Below are 24076 nucleotides of genomic sequence, written 5' to 3'. Positions count from 1 at the left end.
GTTTTTGTGGAAAAGGTCATTTAGTGGGCACTAACAAGCTGTTATTAGAGCATTCTGGTGAGGCCTGTTATTACTATGTCAGAGCTGGACTATGACTGCATATAGCACAACTCATTAAGTTCAGTGGGGACATGCATTAGCTTGTTCTTGTGCTTTACTGACATATGCTGTAACATCTGCTAAGCCTCCTTATATTACCAGAACACTCACACGGCCTGCATCCCCTGGCACTTGGTCTGTACTATATATACTGTGTGTATATATATATATATATATATATATATATATATATATATATATATATATATATATATATATATATATATATGTGTGTGTGTGTATATATATATATATATATATAGTAGTCCCATAGTATGAGAATCGCACACCATAAGTACAAAAAATCCTGGGTGCCAGTCTAAAGAAAACAGCAATATCCAGAGAGATGACGGCACTCCAGTGTATAATCAATAAGGCAGGAACAAAAATCTTACTTCAAAGGTTTATTGTAGACCAACGTTTCAATTCCGTACTGGAATTTTCGTCAGGGTGAAAAACAGTGCATAACACAAACTACAGGGTTTAAATGTCCCAAAATGGCGCCAAAACACCCGTTGCTAGGGTCCCATAGCAACCCCCAGTGAGCAGGGAACGTGAACAGTGTTGGGAAATAGGGAGCTACGCATCACAATCCAGTAGTATGTAGTGTACATCCAAGTGCTTAGACAGTAGTGAGAAAGAACCCAGTCTCTCCGTGGTTTGCGCAACAATCGATATCGCTGTGAGGCAGAGGTGAACCGGAAACCCGGAAGTCTCCGCCAGCGTCCGTGGCAACCTTGCGCCGTTACCGTTGCTAGGCAACGCGCCCGATCCGTCTGCTCTCCAGGACGTCGTGACAGGAGATTCCATCTAGCCGCACTTAGTGCTAGAGGATCTCCCTTCGTGGGAACGCATGTGTAGACGCCCCAGCACACCACAGGAGCGCTGGTACGTCCTCATGCATACCCACCTTTAGAGTCCAAGCAGGGGCTATACTAATTTCACGGCCAGCTGCTTGTTCACATTTAAACCCTGTAGTTTGTGTTATGCACTGTTTTTCACCCTGACGAAAATTCCAGTACGGAATTGAAACGTTGGTCTACAATAAACCTTTGAAGTAAGATTTTTGTTCCTGCCTTATTGATTATACACTGGAGTGCCGTCATCTCTCTGGATATATATATATATATATATAATACACAAAAGCCATGAATATCTTGTAAATTATATAAACGGTGAGTTCTGATGTCATCAGTTATAAACGGTGAGTTCTGATGTGATTTCTGTCACATGACTCATTGAAATTTGTGTATTATATTAAATAAAGTACCCCCAGTTGTAAAATACAAGAATATTAGAAGTTACCTCGGAGTTCCATGACCTGTATAAAAACACTCGGCCTTCGGCTTCGTGTTTTTATATGGTCATGAAACTCCTCGGTAACTTATAATATCCTTATATTTTACAAAAGGGGGTAATTTATTCACTATATATTATGTATAGTGTATGTGTGTATATATATATATATATATTAAATCTACAGTAAGTAGGGATGCACCGAATCCAGAATCCTTGTGTCTGGCGAACCAAATCCTAATTTGCATATGTAAATTAGGGGTGGGGAGGGAAATCACGTGACTTTTCATCACAAAACAAGGAAGTGAGAAAAATGTTCACAGTTTTTTCCTTTCCCGCCACTAATGTGCATATACAAATCAGGATTCAGATTCAGTTTCGGTATTTGGCCGAATCTTTCACAAAGGATTCGGTGCATCCCATATGAAACAACTTTCCAATTGATCTTAATTATTTATTTTTATAGTTTTTGAAATATTTTCCTTCTTCTTCTGACCTTTTTCAAATGTTGGTCACTGACCCTGTCTAAAAAACAAATGCTCTGTAATTCATCTGTTTATTCATATTTCAGTCTCTTATTCAAATTAGTGCATGGCTGCTAGGGTAATTTGCACTCTAGCAACCGGATTACTGAAATTGCAAACTGCAGAGCTGCTGAATAAAAAGCTAAATAACTCAAAAACTACAAATAATAAAAAATTAAATTAAATTTATCAGAAATTCAGATTATCACTCTCTACATCATGCTAAAAGTTAACACAAAGGTGATCAACCCCATTAAGCCTATCGATCTGTTAAACGTCCTCCATACTAAAACTTCCAACACTCAACAGCAGGTTTACTTCAATAGAAGGGAGGTAGAAGGACTGTTCAGGGGACTTTACACATTATACATATATCCAGAAATAACACAGATCTGTTACACCTTTCACACTACAAGCTCTGAATGCTGTCTGTCATTTGAGGTCATTTTTGGTTGGCCTTTAGACCTCTTCAACTGTGACAAAAACTCAACTGGACATCTCAAGGCATATATAGCAACATTAAAACAGACCCCTGAGGAGATTTGAAGTGCTTGGGCAACTTTATTTGTTAAAGAATAATGTCAAACATGAAACATTTGGAATTGGCACCATTTGCCTCCCATTGTGGACAATTAGATTCGCACACTTGAATGACTATCATATGAAAAACAAGACATAGGGTAATTAAGATAAGCACAGTGGGTCCTAGAGGGAAATCATATAGTTAAAACCTTGACTTTATAGAGCTGCTGTATATTGGGAATATTCCAGCATCCCCTCTGCTTCGAAAACATGGACTCTGCTACTGTAGCAGAACTAGAAACAGCTGAGACTGCTTAAGGAACAAAGAACAGCAGCAAAGAACAATTTGTCCATTGCTTAGCAGAAGTTTCATGAAAACTATACATATGCTATAGGCATTTCCCAACTTGTAGCCAAACAACTGGCTCAGTCAGCACTTCCCATTAAACAAAAAAACCTTGCCTGTAATCCATTGCAGAGACATATGACTGTATTCACTCAATGTTTGCGCTTTCCTGATAGCTGCTGAAATAAAATCTGATTAGGTATACAGAAGGCTTTTAGCAAGCAATGATTAGAAAAATGAATGCTGAAATAAAATCTGATTATGACAACAGAAGCAATTTTAGTAGAGCACGATTACAAAAATTTATTTTGCACAGGAAAGCACCTATCGCTTTAGGGTAAGGACACACGAGGAGATTCAGGGAGATTTTGTCGCCTGGCTACTAATCTCCTTGTCTTTTGAGCAACTATCTCCCTGAACTGCCTCAGCGTTTTTCCCCATAGGCTACAATGAAAAGTCGCCTGCGCTAATGCACACACGGTGATGCGTTTTCAATAGTTGCCCAAAGTTGCCTCAGTGAGGCAAACACCATCTTGTTTTTATCTCTATAACCCTCATTAAAGCAACCATACTGTTTTCCCAATATCTCAGAATGCAAGCATTAGTATTTTCTTATCCAATGTCATTTTTCCCAATGTGAGACACTAGCAAAAGGACAATGTATACAAGATTTTCAATGTACATTCTCTTTTTCAACTTAAATACAAATAAATATATATATATATATATATATATATATATATATATACATACATTTCCTTTGTATTATATGTATCAGTTATTTTAGTTTACCTGTGTGCATCCAATAATTCAAAATTTGTGGCTTATATGTCTTCCCAATACATTATATTCCTATATTAAACCTAATGCAAGCTCCTTGCACTGGCAAGAATAGCATCTGAAGCCTGCAATACAACAGAATGAAAACCAGGGATGTCTTAATGCCTAGGGATGCCTACTGAGCGCTGTTCTCCTGCTTATTTTACTTTAGCATAGCCAATATAATAAGAAAATTAATAGATAGGCATTGGCTGAGTAAAAGAGTTACAAATCGTTGATTCAAAATCATGGCCTTCACAGAAAACAAAAAGTATTAATTCCTGTCTTTTCTGTGCTTTAAAATGATATCGTTTGAGGCTAGGGCCACAAGGGTGCAAAAAAACTCTAGCCGAAATCCATTGGCTGATTTCTAACCTACCGCGGGCAGTAGCCTCCTCTTTCTTCTGCATTGAATCGGCTCTGTGACTCGCGGCTCTTCACGCCAAGCCGATTCAATGCAGAAGAGGGAGGAGGCTAGTGGATTTCAGCTAGCGGTTCTATGCCCCCATGTGGCCCTAGCCTAAATGTTTTAAAGAAACACTAAACTTTGACATTGACTGCCTGAATTTGATTTACTCCAGGCACTAAGTATAAATTGATTGCAGTTATGAATGCACCAAGATTCGGCCAAATACTGAACCGAATCCTAATTTGCATATGCAAATTAGGGGTGGGAAGGGGGAAAACCTTTTTTACTTCCTTGTTTTGTGACAAAAAGTCACGTGATTTTCCTTCTCGCCCCTAATCTACATATGCAAATTAGCATTTGGATTGGCCTGGCAGAAGCATTCGGCCGAATCTGAATCCTGCTGAAAAAGGCAGAATCCTGGCTGAATCTCGAACCAAATCCTGGATTCAGTGCATTTTTGGTTATAAAAAATAAAATACGGTGAAAAGTTTGCATGATGTCTGTAAGTCTAGACAGTAGGGTAATACCTTGTAGTTCAGCAAAATTGCAACACAAACACGCTTGGGGTTTTGTTTTCTGCATTTTTTCCCTTTCTGTATAGTATACAAGGGAAAGATGCAGTCAGGTGTACCAGATGAGAGGGAGACTATATAATAGTGTTTACTTAAAACTGTCCTATTTGATCTTAAATGCCAGTTATGACCTGTGTTTGAAACAGGCTGTATATCAAGGGAGCAGAGCATAAAAACTGGCTTGCTTCAGGGTCCACCTTCTTTAAACAGATGCCATACATAGAGATACATGTGTGTGGAGTGCTGCCACAGTAAATCCATGTCCAAAGAGAATAATTAATTATGTAAAAGAAGACATTTTAATGACTGGTGTAAACCCTGACACTTATCAGCACAAGAGTGTGGTAAGTAACATGATTTAAATGCTTGTCATGGCAATGGAGGCCCCTCCAACTGTACACAATTATGTTACCTGTATATAGGAAAATTATTGGGGACCCATAAATGGCGATATATGTCTCACTGTATGTGTGACACTTATAATAGAGCAGAAGACATACTCTACAGATTTTACCACCAGCATAGAGCGTTTGCATAAGCAAATTGGTCCAACAAATCTGCACAGAATACAGTCACAAATAGACTTCACTTTCATTAATATTCCTGAGCACACGTACAGCAATCTGCTGCTAAATCTACAAAGCCAAAATACAAACACACATATAAATGGAAGCTCATTTAAATATACTTTTAGCACAATGGTGCTAAACTAATTGTTCCCCACTATTTGGCCTCTTGTTCTGTATATCTTCATGTTCTTCAACCAGAATCTGAATATGAGAGGATCTGAAATAATGTCTAAAAATTAAGCATTACAGGCTGCTTTACGGCCCAGACAGCAGGGTAAAACCAACTTTTCAGAAAGGAAGAGACATACCATTTAAAAAACACAATCTGAAAAATCACAATCAAAAAATTCACTCAGATTGTGTCCTTCTATACCAGTGATTCCCAACCAGTTGCTTGCCAACCCCTTGGATGTTGCTCCCAGTGGCCTCAAAGCAGGTGCTTATTTTTGCATTCCAGGCTTGGAGGCAAGTTTTGGTTGCATAAAAACGTACTGCCAAACAGAGCTCTTGTAGCCTTGTAGTCCACATAGGGGCTACCAAATAGCCAAACACAGCACCCCCAGGAACATTTAGATGCTTGTGTTGTTCCCCAACTTTTTAACATTTGAGTGTGGCTCATGGCTTCCCAACTTTTTAACATTTCAGTGTGGCTCATGGGTAAATATGGTTGAGGACTCCCGATCTATACCATTCTTAAACCAAATGCGAACTCAAAAAGATAGAGATAAGACCCTCTAACCTTGCTACTGTATGACTAGATAGCGCTATACAAATAAATGATGATATATTGAATGTCATGTGACCATGTCAATCTGCATATAGTCTGTAACAACAAATAAACGGCATTCATGGAAATGGAAAAAGCCTTGTGCAGGAATGCAGTTTCCTTAAATTTCATTTTGGAACCCTATCAGGATAAGTTTGGCAAAGTTTTAGGGAAACCTGCTGCTGGAAATCTGCAGTTAACTGCTCATTTAAGACATATCACAGCTCATTTCCTTCTCGAACAGAAGGCTAATGTACAACATTACAAGAGAATAACATGATGAACAGGTCGAATTACATTTAAACAACAAAAAATACAACAATCTTTCTAACTGGCTGGATATTTTCATCATGCATTGACTAAAATTAATATAAGGAGATCTAGGATTGCTGAATAACCTTGATTGATATTTTGTGAGTTTCTCTATATAGTGTGAGACCTCAAATTTCAAATAATAATTGTATAACCTTAATCATCTTACTGAGGCCCCTACCTCCAACTGCATCCACCCCCTTACTGAAGTGGAGTCCAAAGACTCATGTTCTCCTTCTCTTACATATAGACTGGAGAACATGAATTGCAATCCCTAACCCATGGCCAAAGATCTATTCTACCCCTTCCCTGGGGCAAACCACATCAACATTCGTTTTAAGAACCAGCTTGACTCAAAACCATATCAAAACACAAAAGTGGTGTAAGAGATTGATGAAAGAAGAAGAGCAACTGAAAGAAATATGGCAAAAGAGCTGAAAGGAGTAGTGAGAAGAGAGGAGGAGGAGCTAGATGAAGTCAGACTAAACATTTGTGGAAAAAGGGTTAATAGAGAAGAATACGTTTTCAAACCTGCTCCAAACCAAAAAAGAAAAAATATTTTTATCATAATATGTAAAACATATTTCCCTATTCTGCCTGCTAAGTGTGAATCCAGCCTCTGCCTAGGAAAAATAACGTATGGGTTACAGCAGGAGGTTGATTATTCCAAACAGCAGCACTGTTTTTTTGTTTGGTTTCCTATAGTTATGCACCTACTGAAACTGTTCTTTATAAATGCTATCACTAAATTTCTTCTGTTTATACTGCAAAGATCCATTCAAACATAAAAAAGTATACTTCCCCCTCCATTTTTCCCAAAATATTCCTGTAATGATGTACAAAATATAGGGTCCACCTTTGTCAGAGTCTAAGGGTTTTAGCACACGCTGCCTTTCAATTGCCTCTACATGTGTCTTATTCATGAATAATCACCTTACCTTTAGCCTGTCTCAACGACTTTAATATCTTCTAGATATCTTTCATTTCATACAGAAAACTGGGCATCAAAATAAAATCAGACCCCTTGGACACAACAAATTAGCCCAAATGTAATAAGGTAGTAGCCAAGTGATAGGGGTATAACCACCTTGGGTTGCTAGCCATGCTTCAGAAAGTACAGGATAGCTGACCCCTAGGCTATATGCCAAATAAATTTAGTCACTCTATATTAGAAGCATCACCAGTTTTAAGACTATTATTTTAAAGGCGCCTAAAACTGTTTTTTTTTTTTCATGATTAAAGAAACCTTAATTCCAGTATATAGTACCTAGAATGTTCATTGGCTTTACATTTAGTTATAAATGTAACTGCATTTTAAAACCTCTCTGGCTGTTTTTTAAGATGGCCATAGACGCAAAGATCAGATCGTACGAATCGAGGATTCATGCGATTTTCGGACTTTGTGAGGAGAGTCCCGTCATTTTTTGTCCGGCGGCGATCGGTCGTTTGGTCGATCGGACAAGTTAAAAGATCTGTCGGCTGCCGATAATATCTCTGCATGTATTGCCGATCATACGATTTTCAGAGGGAGACTGTCACTAGCTTTTGTCGGACATATCTTTCGTACGATTGCTGTCAGGGGCAGAACATCGGCTTATCTGTTCTTTTACTTCTTTATTTGATCGGAATGGTTAGTGGCAGGTCGGGAGATGGGGGACTCTGATCGTACGATGATTCATACGATTGGATCTTTGCGTCTATGGCCAGCTTTAATGCCACCAAAATTGTAACAGCTCCTGAAACAATGTAGCAGACTGAATAACAGACCTGGGGTATAAATGACATTGTACAGAGAGGGATAAGCAAAACTGGGATCCATTATCCAAAAACCAGCCTATTGGGTTAATTTAGGGGGTTATTTATCAAGCCCTGAATTTTTCTGGTCTGACTTTTAAAGGGGAAAATTCACAAGTTCGAATAAAAAAAGTACTCCAATTCAGACCTGCCGACTTCATGCAGAAGTCAATGGCGCGTTGATATCCTGATCTGCGCTGGGTTTCATTCAATAATCCAAAGAGTTAGTTATTTTCGGGCGTCAACACCGAAATCTGAGGTTTCGTCAACACATCCAAAAAAGTTGCAGTTTTCTTGTACGACTGCAGTTTCTTGTACGATTTTATGGCTTTTATTCCTACTCAATAAATTTTCATAAAAATTTATTAATAAATATGGAGGAAAAGTCAGTGCAGATTTGGTCGGAGTAGTTTGAGGACTTTTCAGATTTTGAAAAATAACCCCCTTAATGTTTCCATGATTTTCTATTAGACTTAAGGTATGAAGATCCAAATAATAAAAAGAACTGTTACCTGGAAAGCACCAGGGCCCGAACATAATAGGTCCCATACCTGTAATTTTAAAACCACTGGAACAGATACAGTATATATTGGAACACTGCTTAGAATTACATTTTCTTGCACTATGTTTTTTTGGGTGTAGTTCCCCTTTAACTATAAAATGTAACTAAAGCCAACATGGGTTGTGTAGTGTATCTACACTACCTTTGATGAAAGGTTCAAATATGTAATTGCCGCATAATACAAACTTATTCCACATTCGCCTGTGCTACTTAGTACTCCAGTGCTTGACAGACACAGCTGCCATGGGCATTCCATCCTGCCCTCATTACTACTGTAATCCCTAAAAGGCCTCCCAGATTATAATTAAACTACCCAGCTGCATCACTCACAAATGTATTAATTAATAATTAAATTATGTAATAATAAATCAGTACATTTTTCTTGATTCCAACTAAAATATACTTAATCCTTATTGGAGGCAGAATAATTCAACAATTAAATATATAAATGATTTTAAAGGATTCATGATAAATCATGATTAAAATTATTTATAAGGGATTTTAACGTACGGAAATCCAAATTACAGAAAGCTCCCGATATCCTTAAATCCAGGTGTCGAGCATTCTGGATAATAGAGCCCATACCTGTAATAAGAATCAGCATATATATTTCCCCCCATTCACTTATTCAGTATAAATACAGTGATGCCTGATCTGAACAGAGCCAGTTCAGTCACAACAACATAGGAAAGGAAAGTGGAATAACAATAGGAGGTTTGTGCACTTAGGTGCCATAAATGAACCAATTGCAGCAACTTTAATCAATTATTTAACAATATACGAAAGCTGTACTTGTGAGGCTGCAAATAAAGTTATACACTCTACACAATGAGCTAGCAACGGGGACATACAGTATTTTGTCAAAACAATGCAATTTCATTTTGTATGTCCTGTCCCCTTACCAATGTTATCAGCAAAGTGCTACGCAGTAATTGTGTTCATTATTATACTGGCACCGGCTGGACAGATCATAATGGACCATTCCAAAGTAATATACCTGAGATTCTGAAGCCTTGAAAGCTTCTGTAAGTGTGCTGCATATGGCTTATGCCTTGTAAACAGACCAACTGAGCCTTCTAGCTTTGCAGAATGTGCGTATGATGAAGGTTTAATAAAGAGCAATCACACTATAACCCTCCTTCAGCATCTGTTGTGACCTATATTCCATGGTTCTTAAACAATTAGCAGTGCTGAACAGAGGAATAAAACAGAAAGCTGCTGATAACACCATGAAGACTTTGCATGGAACCAGGAAAACACATTTCCCCTCACAAATGCATGCAAATGTAACTAATGTAAATTATATGTAGTGTTATTTAATTGCATCATGAACATTCTACAAGTGGTAAAGACAAAGACATATATCCAACTTACAGACAAATGACTTCATCCTTGCTATATGTCATTGGTGCAAAGTAAGGGATGATATATGACACAAGAGAGCAACCTAATACAACATCTAGAGAGGTTAACATGACATGACCTTGGGCTCTGGATGCCACTGTGAATTAAATATATGGAATATGAATTTAGGGCAGAGGCAGAATGAGGGCTTGGAATTCAGGTTTACAAAGCAGAAGATGAAATGAGCATGATACACATATAATAATATTGAGGTCAGACAAAGCTGTTTGCTTTATTTGCCCTTGACATAATATTTGAGTCATAATTGAGTAAGGAGCATTACACGAGAACACATTTGTGCAAGGCTTGTTGTGCTTTTGGGGATCACCAAACACACATTGAACAATAAGATGTATATATCAGGTTTTGTAACAAACACACTAAATCCAAACCATAGCATGCTTTCTTTCAAAACAAAGGCACAAGGGGTTGTTCACCTTCCAAACACTTTTTTTTTCAGTTGTTTTCAGATTGTTGCCCAAAAATAAAGACTTTTTCAATTACTTTCCATTATTTATTCTGTCCTGTTTTTCCAAAATCTAATTTAAAGGTGAATGTTCCTGTCTCTGGTGTTTCATTCCGGCAGCTCAGTATTTCAGGTGCAGACTCTGAACAGTTACAATTCTGCAACATTAAGTTGATACATTTCTCAGCAGCATCTCTGGAGTATTAGCAACTATTGTATCAATTCTAACAGCTGCCTTTAATGAAACCCAGAGATTCTACTCAGCAGGGACAAAGATAAGAAATGTATCAACTAAATGTTTCAATTTAGAACAGTTTACAGGGTCGGCAACCCCCCTCCCAGAGCTGCTTTAAAAGGTGAAAAATTACACTTTACACTTCAATATTAGAAAACCAGTGACACATATTAAATAGAAAGTAATTGGAAAAAGTCGTTATTTCTGGTGATCTATCTGAAAACAACTGGTTGTTTGAAGGTGAACAACCCCTTTAAGGTCAGCTCATAATGTTAGCTTTTCCATTGTGACCTTTGTTACCATATTTTAGAGTGATGGGTGATGATAGAATAGGTTGACCTTCTTCCATTTTAGCATCCAGATAAAGAATGAAAAATCACCTGTTTAATAGCAGTTGTAGGACCAATAGTTGTACCTCATACTTCTACAAATGTAAGACCATAGGCAAAGTCTCTCCATATATACAGTATTCATCTTAGATCACCTTATGAAATTGTTCTTTCAAGTTAAAATGCTACACATTACAGAGGTCAATAATTAATGTTGCCAGTTAGTGCCCAGAAAGTGTAAAGACCACAATATCTATAAACCACTATATATTGGAGGGACGTTCTTCCTGTTCCCAAAGCAGTTTCTTCCATCTGTCACCTATCCTAGTAAGAACATATCTGACCAACTGCTTCGGCACATTAGGCCAGACAAATAACCCATATCTACCTTCTGCCACCAAGCCGTCATTATCTACAGTACTAAGAGCGTTTTGTTTTTTTATAGCATTGTGTCTTTTAAATAAATTGTACATCTTTGCTTTTATACCAATTTCTGTACTTTAGGGAGACAATTTAGGCCGGCAATGGATGTTTGTGAAAGAAGATACAATTTGCAGGTGTTTAAATGAAGAGCTTCTTCTATTACTCATCCCGACAGTGAACAAATAAAACGAGCATGTCACAGAAGTACCAAAACATACATTCAATCTGAATGGTACGGTTACAAAAGAACATACTCTAAAAGCATTAAATGCTAAACAAAATATGCTGGCAATTAATTACATTTTATCGTACACAATATAGTTTTCAAGTTATTGAGCTTTCAAGTTTATACTCGTCTCTTCTAATCACTTCACTTTTGCAGACATTCACTATAAGGGAGACAGCACAGTGCCCGGAGCCATACAAATCATTGGAAATATTTAGAAGAGCTTATACTACAGTGGCAGCAAGAAGACAATACAATCATTGCTGCTATATAAAGGTTTCCTTACAGCTCCCATGCTAGGGAAAGAATTTCTAACAGTGACCTTATTTTACCTTGTATATTTAACTCTTTAATACTACAGATCCCCAAGAGCTACTGCATTCCCTGGGCTTTGAAGTTTGAATGTAATAATTGAGAGTCAAGTAAAAAGTACAAATGTATACTGTATTCCCCCCCCCCCCAATTTTCTGATTTTCTTATACAAGCAGTGCTGTAGTTAGATACATATCTTTGTAATCCTCCTCCCCATCTTCCCTCTGAAGGATTAAACATAACTTCTATGCTTTTCTATTCTGTAGAGAAGGCCTTAACTATTAGCAGATGGCAGCCAAGTTTAAAAAGCACAGTAACTATCAAGTTTCATGTCACGGGCTTAATGGTAAAATCTTGTTCCAACTCTATTATGGGTTGTTGGATAGCTCAGCTATTCTCCATAATGGAAAGGCCTTGGAGCAATTCTTTGTCTCACTATAGTTGTTAAACCAAATACTATAACGGATCTTTAAATGAGATTGTTTGCAATGAATTGAGATCTTTTTTTTTTTTTACCAAGAAGTGGACAAAGGACAACTGGAACAGAATAAGAATAAATGAAAGAACAATAGAATGTTTTATTGTACAAAAAGATTTGGACACCCATTTGAAAGTGCACCCTTTATTTGTGTAATAAGTCCTGCCACTTCACTGCATTTGTGTGTGTCTAGGATGAGCAGGATTCTTCAGAGCTAGAACCAGCCGTGCGCTTAAGGGGTTCAGGACATGTGGATCAATATTTAGAAAGTCTACTCCCGTGGGAGCTGCTTGATGATGAAAGACTGTCTTTGTTGCTGCCATTTTGGAACATGGAACAGCACATTGTCCTGCCTTATAATGTCACATAAATGAATTAAGCCTGGCTGGAACACTGCTCCACTACTGTATATATCAAGCATTATGTCAGCCAACATTTTTTATTTTTGCTGTAAACCATTGTTTGAAAAAAATATTTAGGGTAATGTCACACCTGGTGATTCGGGGAGATTTAGTCGCCTGGCAACTAATCGAGCCGACTAATTTGGGGCGACTAATCTCCCTGAACGCCTTCCCCCTGTCTTGCGCCGGCTATAATGAAAAGTTGCCTGCGACATGGCACGCGCGGCGCTTCGTATTCTGAAGTCGCCAAAGTTTCCCCGAATCGCCAGGTGTGCCTTTACCCTTAAGATACTTTTTTTTTTTTTAAAGATGTTTTTATTGATTTTTTTTCAAGGCATAACATAAAATATTAATAATAAAATAACCAGATAAAGATAAGCGAAGAAAGAAAGATACATATTTTTACTTCTAACATGACCCCTCAAGAACTGCAAATTAGGCAAAAGTAATCATCACAAATCAAGGACATGCCTCCACTAGTTCACTGGCTATATGCTGACCCACTGAGTATATATACAGTTCTCTATAATAAAGAGAACTACAAGACAAACTTTTTTTTGTTAGAGAGACTGGATCATAGAGGAAAAAAATACAGATTTTTATTTCAGTGCATCAAAAACTTGCAAAGTGGCTTCAAACCAAGTGACAGAGCAAATGGGAAACATGAAGAAGAGATAAGAAAATCTGTCTGGCTGATTCAAACTGCATAGAAAATTGGTGTAAATTATTAATCTGATGAAGGAAAGCATCCAGATGGAAACAGGAGGGGACTAAGGAAGAAACTTTAGGAAACCTAGTTGAAAGCGAAGATGGCAAGGCAATAAAGTAACAGGGAGAAAACAATATAAGTGCTCTTACACAACCGGTGTTTTTCTGTGTTTTTTAAACACATGCTAAGCATGAAAAAAAAACAGTGTTTAGATTAGATTAGTTTTTTTCTGTTCCAAACACAACTCTCTGTTCTATTGATTGAAGAGGCACCTGCCTAGGGTGCAATGATAGGGGATGCTGGCAGGTACCTGTTAAAGGTCTTCTGCCTACCCATAGTCTGTATTCGCTCTCCTCTGATGCTCTCCCTGCCTGGTCACTCTCCCCTCCATTGTTATCCCCTCTATCGCCACGAAACTCCCCCCCCTCGAGTGCGAATCAAGTTTTTCTCCCAAAAAAAAAAAGAATATCATGAAGGCTTTTTAATATCTCCAAATGGCTCAACAAAGATTTGAATGTGTGAAACTCAAAAATTCTAATTTACGACCATTGATAAATCTGTCCCTTAGAATACATTATTACTTTTCCAACCCCCCACATACGGATACCATTCCTTTTGCAATGTTATTGTTTACTTTTAGTAACTATCTATCCAATCCTACCTCGCACAGCAACTAAAACAACTGGTCTATCATGTCAACATTTTTTTTTCTAAAGGGTGCCCCTGCCTCCCACTTGGCAACTGCAGACTAGGCTCTGTTTGAGAGCACTTGCTGTGTGTACGCTCTGTAGTTGCTGACATTAAATCTAATTAGATGCTTTGTGTTTTGACTGTTGGCGAATACCTAAATACCTTCAAGCAGTGATTATGGCCAGAGTATCCCACACAGGGCACAAATAACAAGCAGGGTTTTCATTTCCAGCAGGAGACAAAGAGAAAGCTGATTTCATACTTCCCATTAGACATTTATTTCATTTTAAAGAAACTTGTGGTTAAAGGAAAGTGCAGGTACCAGACAAATCTTTTGCACCCAGCTGACAGCTATGCTATTAACTGCCACTTATAAAGCCAGCATGATACTTCCTTTTTTTAGCAGAAGACTCTCTAGCTTACCGATAAGGGAACCGCCTGACACACAAACACATAAGCCATTACAGATCTTATAACTGCAAAAAGTAGGGGCAGAGCAATTATTGCCTTTACCCCATATGTAACTATTATTCCTACATTCAACATGTTCTACGGTATTTCAAAAAATGTAGGGATGTACCAAATCCAGGATTCGGTTCGGGATTCAGCCTTTTTCTGCAGGATTCGGATTCGGCCGAATCCTTCTGCCCAGCTGAACCGAATCCTAATTTGCATATGCAAATTAGAGGTGAGGAGGGAAATCACATGACTTTTTGTCACAAAACAAGGAAGTACATTTTTTCCCCATTCCCACCCCTAATTTGCATATGCAAATTAGGATTCAGGTTCGGTATTTGGCCGAATTTTTCGCGAAGGATTCGGGGTTTCGGCCTAATCCAAAATAGTGGATTCGGTGCATCCCTAAAAAATTATTTAAAAAATTACTCCATCAGTTATTCGTGAAAGGTGTGTTACTGTTAATTTGCAAATTCAGATTTGACCCAGCAAAGTTAAAATTCACAAATGACTCCATCTGTTATTCATGAAAAGCATGTTACTGTTAATTTGACAATTCACATTTTACCCACGTACAGACGAAACACTATTCTTAGGTGGCCCCCAGGCATTAGCATCATGATGTGCAGTGCTTAATTCCTCTACTGTCATATGAAGCAAAGGTCTCAGCGTTATCTTTTGTAAATGCCACATGGGATGTCAAATTCATCCCCTCCTCCCTTTCATTGCTGTGTGTGTGTAATGACTGTGAACTAGAAATACTGTGGACTGGAAGTCTCTGTCTCAGCTGAGTCCTTGGGGATGGAGGATTTACTGGTAAGGATATTTTTGTTTGAAGCCAGATGAGTTAATCAAAATTACGTCACTGCCATATCAAGACTTAACTAGTGTTCAGACAAGGTTGCACAAGAATTCTGGTCTCCGATTGGGTATACAAGTATTGTTATATATACATGTATCGTTTCACAAACCAGTGGCCGCTTAAAAATGTTAGAGAGACAACGGGGACAATCTCCATTTATAAATGTCATTTTTATAGGCACAATTTACTTGCTGCATGATTTTTTCTCATTGACTTGAATGGAATATGCCATAAAAATAATGAACGTTAAATAATGTGCTAAATATCATCATCAGACAGAGTAAGAGAAAATGCACACCATTGCAAATCTGCCATTATTTTACACAACCATGATAAATAAGCCCCATCACATACAGGGAAGTTTATGTATTGCTGTGCATTCTTACATAGACCTTTTCTCCAGCAAAGCATCCATTGCAGGTGCACAAATATACTAGGGGTGAGTTGTCTAGGAATACAAAGTGAATTTGTGGTAAGTTGATCATAAAACATGGTATTCTGCACAATACTCAAATGATTAAGGAATAAAAGTGCATAATCTCCAGAGATGACCAATGTCATTTTCTAATTTTGCAGCATTAGGAAAAGTGGTGTAACTGCAAAGAAACAAACACAGGCCTGGACTAGATCGGAGGGAGGGGGGAGATATATTAGGCTTGTCACTGGTAATGATTCAGTTCCTCTGCTGGCAAATAAAGATAGAGAATAACCTGGATATCAGGAATGGATACTCTATAGCAGAATGAAATAGAACTATTCACACTGAAAATCCTGCAATATTAATTTAGTGAACAAGTGAGACGTGCACCATTTGCACGTTATGGCTGGTGCCCTCTGGGAAGGACTTCACTGTTTGTCTCTGCTCTGGTGCAAAGACAATTTACTTCTATGAAAATCACCCTTTCAGCCCCAGCCCCCTGCCGTCTGCTGAAATCTCCCCTACGAGAAAGCAAATGCAAAGCTGCAAAACCAGGGTGCTGAAGACTTTTACGGTCTATGCCACTTACTAAAATATATCATATACAATATAATGTGTATATTTTATTAAAGTGATACTGACACTAAAAAATGAATTTTAGCATATGAATGTACATTAAATGTTACCTATAGGTCATGTTGATCATTTTTTTCTTGAGAGGTTTGTTTTTGTATATAATTGTTAGTTGAAGTTCCTAAGCCTGACTCTCTGAAACTGACACTCTGACTTTGCCAACCTGACTGTCCCATCTCAGCCTGTTAATTACAGTTTCTAATGCTAACGGACTCCTGCTGCACAAATATGGCAGCCCCCTCATACAGGAACATGGGGGATCAGACAGGTAATGTAAAAGCATCATGCAAATACTTTATGGCAAAGTTAGAAGTAGCTTGCAAAGCCAATATTATAATAGATGTAAAAAAAAGTTTAATTTCAGGTGTCAGTATCTCTTTAAGCACCCGAAAGCAGCACTTTACATTCTTTTGTATCAAACAGGGCTTTTGCAATAATGTAACAAACAAGTGGTGCAAATTAAAAAGAGCTTACAAACTAAATTTAAATGTATTAAATCCTGTGGCTTGCGTCTCCCGAGAGCCCAGAATGTTATTTAACAAAGGGTGATGTTAGGTGCACAATTGCCCACACTGTCCCAAAGGGGCAAATTTATTATGGGTCGAATTGAAAATTCTAATTTCAATTACAAATTTTTCGAGTTTTTTTATGGCCACAACTGTCAGATCTGACTAGGGAATTGATCATATTGTGGGCCACTGGAAAGGCCACACCCACGGGCCAATAAGACACCAATTCTTTTAGAGAAGCCAGATTGGCAACTTTTATTGGCCTGTATATGACCAATTTATGATACACAGGCACTAAAACGTGAAAATCCTCCTGCACAAGGTACTCTGTCATAGCTGTCCAGTTCCCAAACATTACAGGGCCCTGTAGTGCAACAGTTGTACACAGCTGGAAAGTTATAGTTGAACTACAAATTTACTACGGATGCACCAAATCCAGGATTCGGCCTTTTTCAACAGAATTCAGATTTGGTCTAATCCTTCTGCCCAGCCGAACCGAATCTTCTAATCTTCATTTGCATATGCAAATGAGGGTTGGGAGGGAAATCGCATGACTTTTTGTCACAAAACAAGGAAGTAAAAAATGTTTTCCCCTTTCCACCCCTAATTTGCATATGCAAATTTGGATTCAGATTTGGTTCGCAAAGGATTTGGGGGTTGGCCAAATCCAAAATAGTGGATCCCTAAAATTTACAGAATGAAACAACCACCAAAGGATTTTGGGGCATCCTGGAAGTTGTACTTCAATTCCAGAGCTGTAGATTGTACGGTAAATAATGATGTTGCAAACATGAACAATACTTTTTGCTGTCACTAAATGTTCTGAAAATCTGAGCAGGAAGCACATTATTGTGCTAATAAATATCTTTTTACATCTTTGATTGTAATTCAATGTATAGCTTAAGTTACCAAGGAAGTCTGGGAATGCACTCAGCCTGTTTTGCTGAATGTTTGTCTTTTCCCCCTGTTGCTTAACTACAACACCCAGAATTCCCCAATAGAATTTGGGATTCATTAATCAACAGCTAGATTACTGCAGCCTTGACTTCAAGTGAAAAGTGACAGTACATGTTAATAATACTAATTGTAAGTCTAAAAGCATATGGTTTCATTTTCTGGAAGGGCGCCAGGCTACTGAAATTGCCTTTTATGTCACAGCTACAGCACATACACTGCAAAACATTCATTAGGAAATGTCTAGAGAAAGGAACATAACTCACTAAGCTTCAATTGGATGAAAATATTCAACTGGGAGCAGCTACATCAGCTGAATAGAGGAGGGAGAGTGGGACTTGCAGTTCTGTAACAGCTGAAGGTCATTTCTCCCTGGGCTAAGGCTCCTCCTCACGTACAGACCCCAGAAGAATCTTTCTTCTTTATATTTTAACAGTTTCTTTCCAAAATCCGGTACAACCCAAAATTCAATACAGTCTAATAGAGGTATTTTTTTGCCAATATGGAGGACTGACTGTCACATGACTCCACAAAGACCTTCTTCAATACTGATACTTGTACGGGGTAATATTGTTTAATCGCTTTATATAAGGATTATTGCTGTACATACTACAGGGCTGAATGCATTTAATGGGGCAGTACAATCCCCGGTTAAACTTTATGTCTTTTTTTTTATTAACTTTTTCAATTTTTCTTTTGTTTTTAATTTGCTCTTCTGCCTTTTTCTCCAATTTAAAATGCTATCCAGTTATTGGGGATCAGTGACCCCCGGCATCCAAATAACTATTGCCCTAAGAAGCTAACATTGGATATAATTATATATAGTTACATTTTATACATTCATTCAGGACCTTTCCTATTCATCTTCCAGACTGCCTGGTTACGATGGTAAATTGGACCCGAACAACCAGATAGCTGCTGAAATTCCAACTGAAGAGCTGAACAAAAATCTAAATAAATCCAAAGACCAACTGCAAATAATTTTAGAATACAAGGTAAACTACTGCTTTGCATTAAGCGTCACAATTTGACTTTTTGGACTCTGTTCAATAGAACCTTGACTATTTATATATGACCCCACACCCCCATGGCCAGAGAGCTTTTCTGCTTACAGATTGTTCATGCCTAATCTAAAGCTTAATTGCATGCTTCCACTTCTCTGTCATATGATAAATCTTATTTACTACACAACAGCAGCTATTATATGAGATCAGTCAATAGCCACAGATACTGAAACATGTACATTTGTAAGGGCAATTAATTCTGCACCAAATCATTCACAAAAAGACAGAATTATCCGTCCCAAAGAACGGGCAATAAATTACCATTCATGCTCTGAATAGTATTACATGGACTAACCCAGCGTTTCCACTGTGTGGTATGGTAAAGTTTATACAGCAGTTCAACTACACTTCCCATAATCCCCCGACAGCTTGTTTTAATTCAACAGCCGAAGTTGTGGTTGGTGCTATTAAAAAACAAACAAAAAACATAATTTCTAAAAGAATTTAAAGACATTTTCTTTGGATGGCAGGAATATCATATATTACAAAGCACGGATACAGAGATTTATTCTTTTTGAAAGAAGTGTAATCTGTTCCTTACTTGGGAGACACACATAGCAGGAGTGCTGGCTAATCAATTATTTACTCAACCTTTCACTCACCCGTCTCCTCTTTAAGGGTGACTAAAGACACAGATTGATGCAGCCAGGTGACTATTGATGCATCATTAATAGAACATGGAAAGTGAAAGGACTCCAAGCTGCAGATTTTAACAAAAAAGAATTGACTGAAGCAAATTAAAGTAAAAATTGACCTTGCCATGAATTTTACATTTATATGCGACAACAGAAAAGGTTTCTAAATGAAGTAAAGCCACGTTCCTTTTATTTAGTTGTACATTCTATAAAGCAGTTATTATTCACGTCACTGCGTAAGGAGAGAGATGCTTTAATGGGCCGAGCACTGTTCAGCACTACCAATCCATGTATTCATTAAACTGAGGATGAAAACTCATTTGGAACCAGCTCAAATCAAGCCCTTACTGCATTACCCAAAATGCATCTAACTCCAAACACTTATTGGGTAATGTGAAATCACAGTCAAGACCCAGACAGACAGTGCCCTCCTGCCACACCCTTTGTTTTCAGTATTGTAGTGATGTCAAAGCAAAGTCCAGGGGGTGTCTGCACCAGTTTCCCTGACTCCAAATCACTATGCCCATACATTTCATCAGAGCTGGTTTAGGGGAATCACCCAGGCCCCATAGAAATTCTATACAAGAACAAAGTAAAGACATTTTGCTACGCTCCTGAATGGCGAGAACAGTATGGAGAAATGGTGCAACTTGCACTTTATATCACAGTTTTCAACCTGCTGCGTTTATCTGGTCCTTAACTACAACTCCCAGGATCCCCTGACAACTAAGATGCCAGGAGCTGTAGTTCAAGTAAACAAGGGACTGCCCTACCTCAGAACCCCAGTATCTGAACAGTAACAAAAGGCAAGCGCAGCAATAAACGCCTGGGTGACACCACCACAAGCTTGGTACAGTATGAAAGGGTGTGGCTCAGTGCACAATGAAATCCATATTTTGCCATGGTGTCTTCCAATTAATTACAAATACAGGCTGGCCATTGGAAGGTCACTACAGACAGCGCTGGATTTGTCCTAGCACCCGCCCCAGTCAGTGCTCCCCATAGAGCGGCTGGGCGGCACGCCGCCCCGAAAAATGTGCCGCCCTATGTGGCCTCGCCACAAATCCAGGCCCGACTACAGAACTTGTAATGATGACTGATCGCACTACGGAAGGAAAGAACCTAGCCTGGTTAGGGCAAGACAGGCTTAAAGGAGCCAAAAAGTCCTTCACGTGCAACACATGCAACATAAGGCCTTCTGAAAACAGAAGGTATACACAGCACTGCCTTAAAGGAAAACTAAACCCTAAAAATAAATATGGCAAAAAATGCCATATTTTCTATAAATGAACTTATTGCACCGGAGTAAAGTTTCAGCTTCTCAGTAGCAGCAATGATACAGGAGTTTAAACTTGTCACAGGGGGTCACCATCTTGGAAAGTGTCTGTGACACTCACATGCTCAGTGGGCTCTGAGCAGCTGTTAAGAAGCTAAGCTTAGGGCTCGTCACTAATTATCAAGCAGAAAATGAGGTTTGTCTATAATATAAGCTGATGCTACAGGGCTGATTATAACATTCTGATGCTGATTGAACTGGTGTCTGTGCTGCCATGTAGTAATTATTTGTATTAATTACTAATCAGCCTTATATTGTGAAATGTATATTCTATGTGTACTGTATATTGATGAGTGGGTCCCTAAGCTCAGTAAGTGACAGCAGCACAGAGCATGTGCAGTGAATCAGCAGAAAAGAAGATGGGGAGCTACTGGGGCATATTTGGAGACACGAATCTTTACTGCTAAAGGGGCTATGGTTCCCTTGGGCTGGTACAGAAGCCCAAAACATAATGTACAACATTTCTATCCTACTGCTTTAGTTAAGTTTAGTTCTCTATTAATACAATGAGAGTGTAACTGTCACAAAGTATTATGGGCGGAGACATGCAAATCACTCATTTATGTCCAGTTGGTCAACTATGAATCCAGAACCACTGGTTTAATATCACAGTACAACCTAATAGTTTACCATATTTCCAAATTTCCGTTTAGATCTCATCAGTGCAAAATATTGGAACAAGGCTTCTAAATGGGCAGGACTTGTGGATAGTGAAGGAAAGAACCTTGCCTGGTTAGGGTGAAACAAGCTAAAAAGAGCCAAAAAGCCCTTCACGTGTAAAACATGCAGCCTAAGGCCTTCTGAAAACAGAAGGTATTTACTTGCCTGTGCCATATACTGTTAGGGTTGCCACCTTTTCTGAAAAATTTTACCGGCCGGGGGGAGGGGTGGGAAAAAATGGGTGGTCTGTGCTGCAAAAGGGGAGGAGCAATATCGTGTGATGGCCAGAAGGCTGAAAAAAGGTAAGTTCTCAGCGAATTGGGGGTGGGCCAAGGGCTTTTTTTTAAGGGTATAACAGGTTTACCGGCAACTATATTGCCGGTAAATTTGTAATACTGGCCCCGGCCTTGACAGGTGTTTTACCAGCTAGGCCAGTAAAATTCCGGCCGGGTGGCAACCCTATATACTGTACATAGCACTGCTGCTTCTGAATGCATAGCTGGCCAAAGGGACATAAAGGAGTGATTTACATGCCTCCATCCATAACGCCTTAAGTGAGAGTGAAAATCTAATTTCTGGAATTAAGGCAGTGCTATGTATATGGCAGGAGGCAAGTAAATACCTTCTGTTTTCAGAACGCCCTATGCACTACAGAGTAATGTTCACTGGTGTCATATGAAGCCCTGTTAAGCAGCAGTCCTTTAAGTTTTGTTTTCATAGGGCACCATCATTAGGCTATCAGGTGTCAGTACACAGACTGCACTCCATAAATAACATAACTACAGACACTAGATTACTGGCCCTGTCCCTTCTAACCTATGGTACATTTGTTGGAAGCAATGACCTGTTTTCAAACAAGGAGGAATCCATCTTTACACAACACGAAAAGCAAAATATTTATAGGAAATGTTTTGACATGGGAAAATAAACAAACACAGTAGGCAGGAATAATGCTACTTTGTATCAAACAATTCACTGAAACCACAAGCTTCTGTTGCGCTACTAAGATTACCCCAAGTTACAGAAGTCAGGGAGAAGTACAATTATCAGTTGCAGGGCACAATATGAGCAGGAGTGCCAGAGAAAACTACTAACATCATTAACAAAAAGGGGGAACTGCTGAAACAACAGTAACCTTGGCTGGAAATGATACATTTTCAATGGGCGACAACCCATCCCCCAATGCTGTTGCACTACAACTCCCAGCATCACTAACCTTCAGGAGGATATGAAGGGGGAATATTCCAGTACACACCGTACCACTGCAATAGCAAAGCCTTCTCTAACAGTCCAATAAGTACTTCAAGTCTGGCAAATGCATTTAAGAGCTCGTTTTCTGGGCCAGGGCAGAATATTATGAATATTACAGTTCTGGTTTGCACTTCCCAGCACAACTCCCCTTGCACTTGATGAAAACCATATGTCTCCCCATAACTCACCAGCTCTCCTCTGCCTAAAAGCAAGATCCCAGCCAGCACAAGCTGTAGAGGAGACTAGGCAGGGCAAGAGGTGCAGGCTGCTCAGTAGCTCTGTGTTGGGAAGAGGGAGTGCTGGCACTGCAGAGTCCCACATCTCCCAATGTACTATATCACCACACCCACTGCATTGCAGAAGCCACGGGCTCAGGAGCATCAAAAGCTCAGTGACCGGGATCCCATAACACGGAGGGCATCTCAAAGCAGAATGAGACACATGAACCTTTATAAACAACGGGTACCTGTGCATGCATGTATATATATACATATAGGCTACTCCCAACATGCCCCAAGTGCTGGAAATAACTGCTCAGCTGAAGGGCTGCTGTACGAATCCCCCATAATCTATAGCCAGCGAACAGGCAAGGGATAGCAGCAGCTCCATGTGTCTGTGTAAAGTGATCGCTCAGGGAATCCCAAGCAAAGCTCCCCATGCACATTCCTCCCCTCAGCTATTCACACTGATTCCCCTTCTCTCCTTCCCCCACTCGCTGCAGCTAAGACTGCAGATGCAGCGTTACATTGGAACATGGTGCCTCGGAGGAGCCTGGAGCACAGGGAGACATTACTCTGATTAATCTGAAGCATCACAAATTGCAGGATGGACAGGGTAGCTCACATACCTTGGGGCTCTTGCAGCCGGTGGGCACTTAGTGGGGTTCAGCTCACTCTGAAATACAGCTCTGCCTTCCAATGGGGCTGCACAGAACAAGCTACCCGGTCCAAGCAATGCCAATGACTGCCCCTTCTGCACTATACTCATCCTCTAGAGCAGCAGCCAATAGGAAAGCAGAGAAACAAAGAACCACAC

At 39.1% G+C, this 24076-nt stretch overlaps 1 protein-coding gene across 19 annotated transcripts in view; it reads right to left on the bottom strand.

Annotated features, from left to right (window-relative positions):
- Positions 1-24014, bottom strand: part of epb41l1.S (erythrocyte membrane protein band 4.1-like 1 S homeolog) — a 113655-nt gene extending 89641 nt beyond the window's left edge. For 17 of the 19 annotated variants that reach the window (XM_041567814.1, XM_041567818.1, XM_041567815.1 and 14 more), the window contains exon 1: positions 23230-23377. In XM_041567814.1, coding sequence (XP_041423748.1) covers positions 23230-23362 — 133 coding nt within the window. In that variant the 5' untranslated portion in view covers positions 23363-23377. Of the gene's footprint in view, positions 1-23006; positions 23028-23229; positions 23378-23888 lie in introns of those variants that run through there. The other 2 variants (XM_041567821.1, XM_041567822.1) reach the window with 2 other exon arrangements.
- Between the last annotated feature and the right edge of the window lie 62 nt (positions 24015-24076).

This window comes from Xenopus laevis, chromosome 6S, assembly GCF_017654675.1.
Source record: "Xenopus laevis strain J_2021 chromosome 6S, Xenopus_laevis_v10.1, whole genome shotgun sequence".
Lineage (NCBI taxonomy): Eukaryota > Metazoa > Chordata > Amphibia > Anura > Pipidae > Xenopus > Xenopus laevis.
Note: the sequence above shows the minus strand (reverse complement) of the source record. Positions and strands in the feature narration are given on the sequence as shown.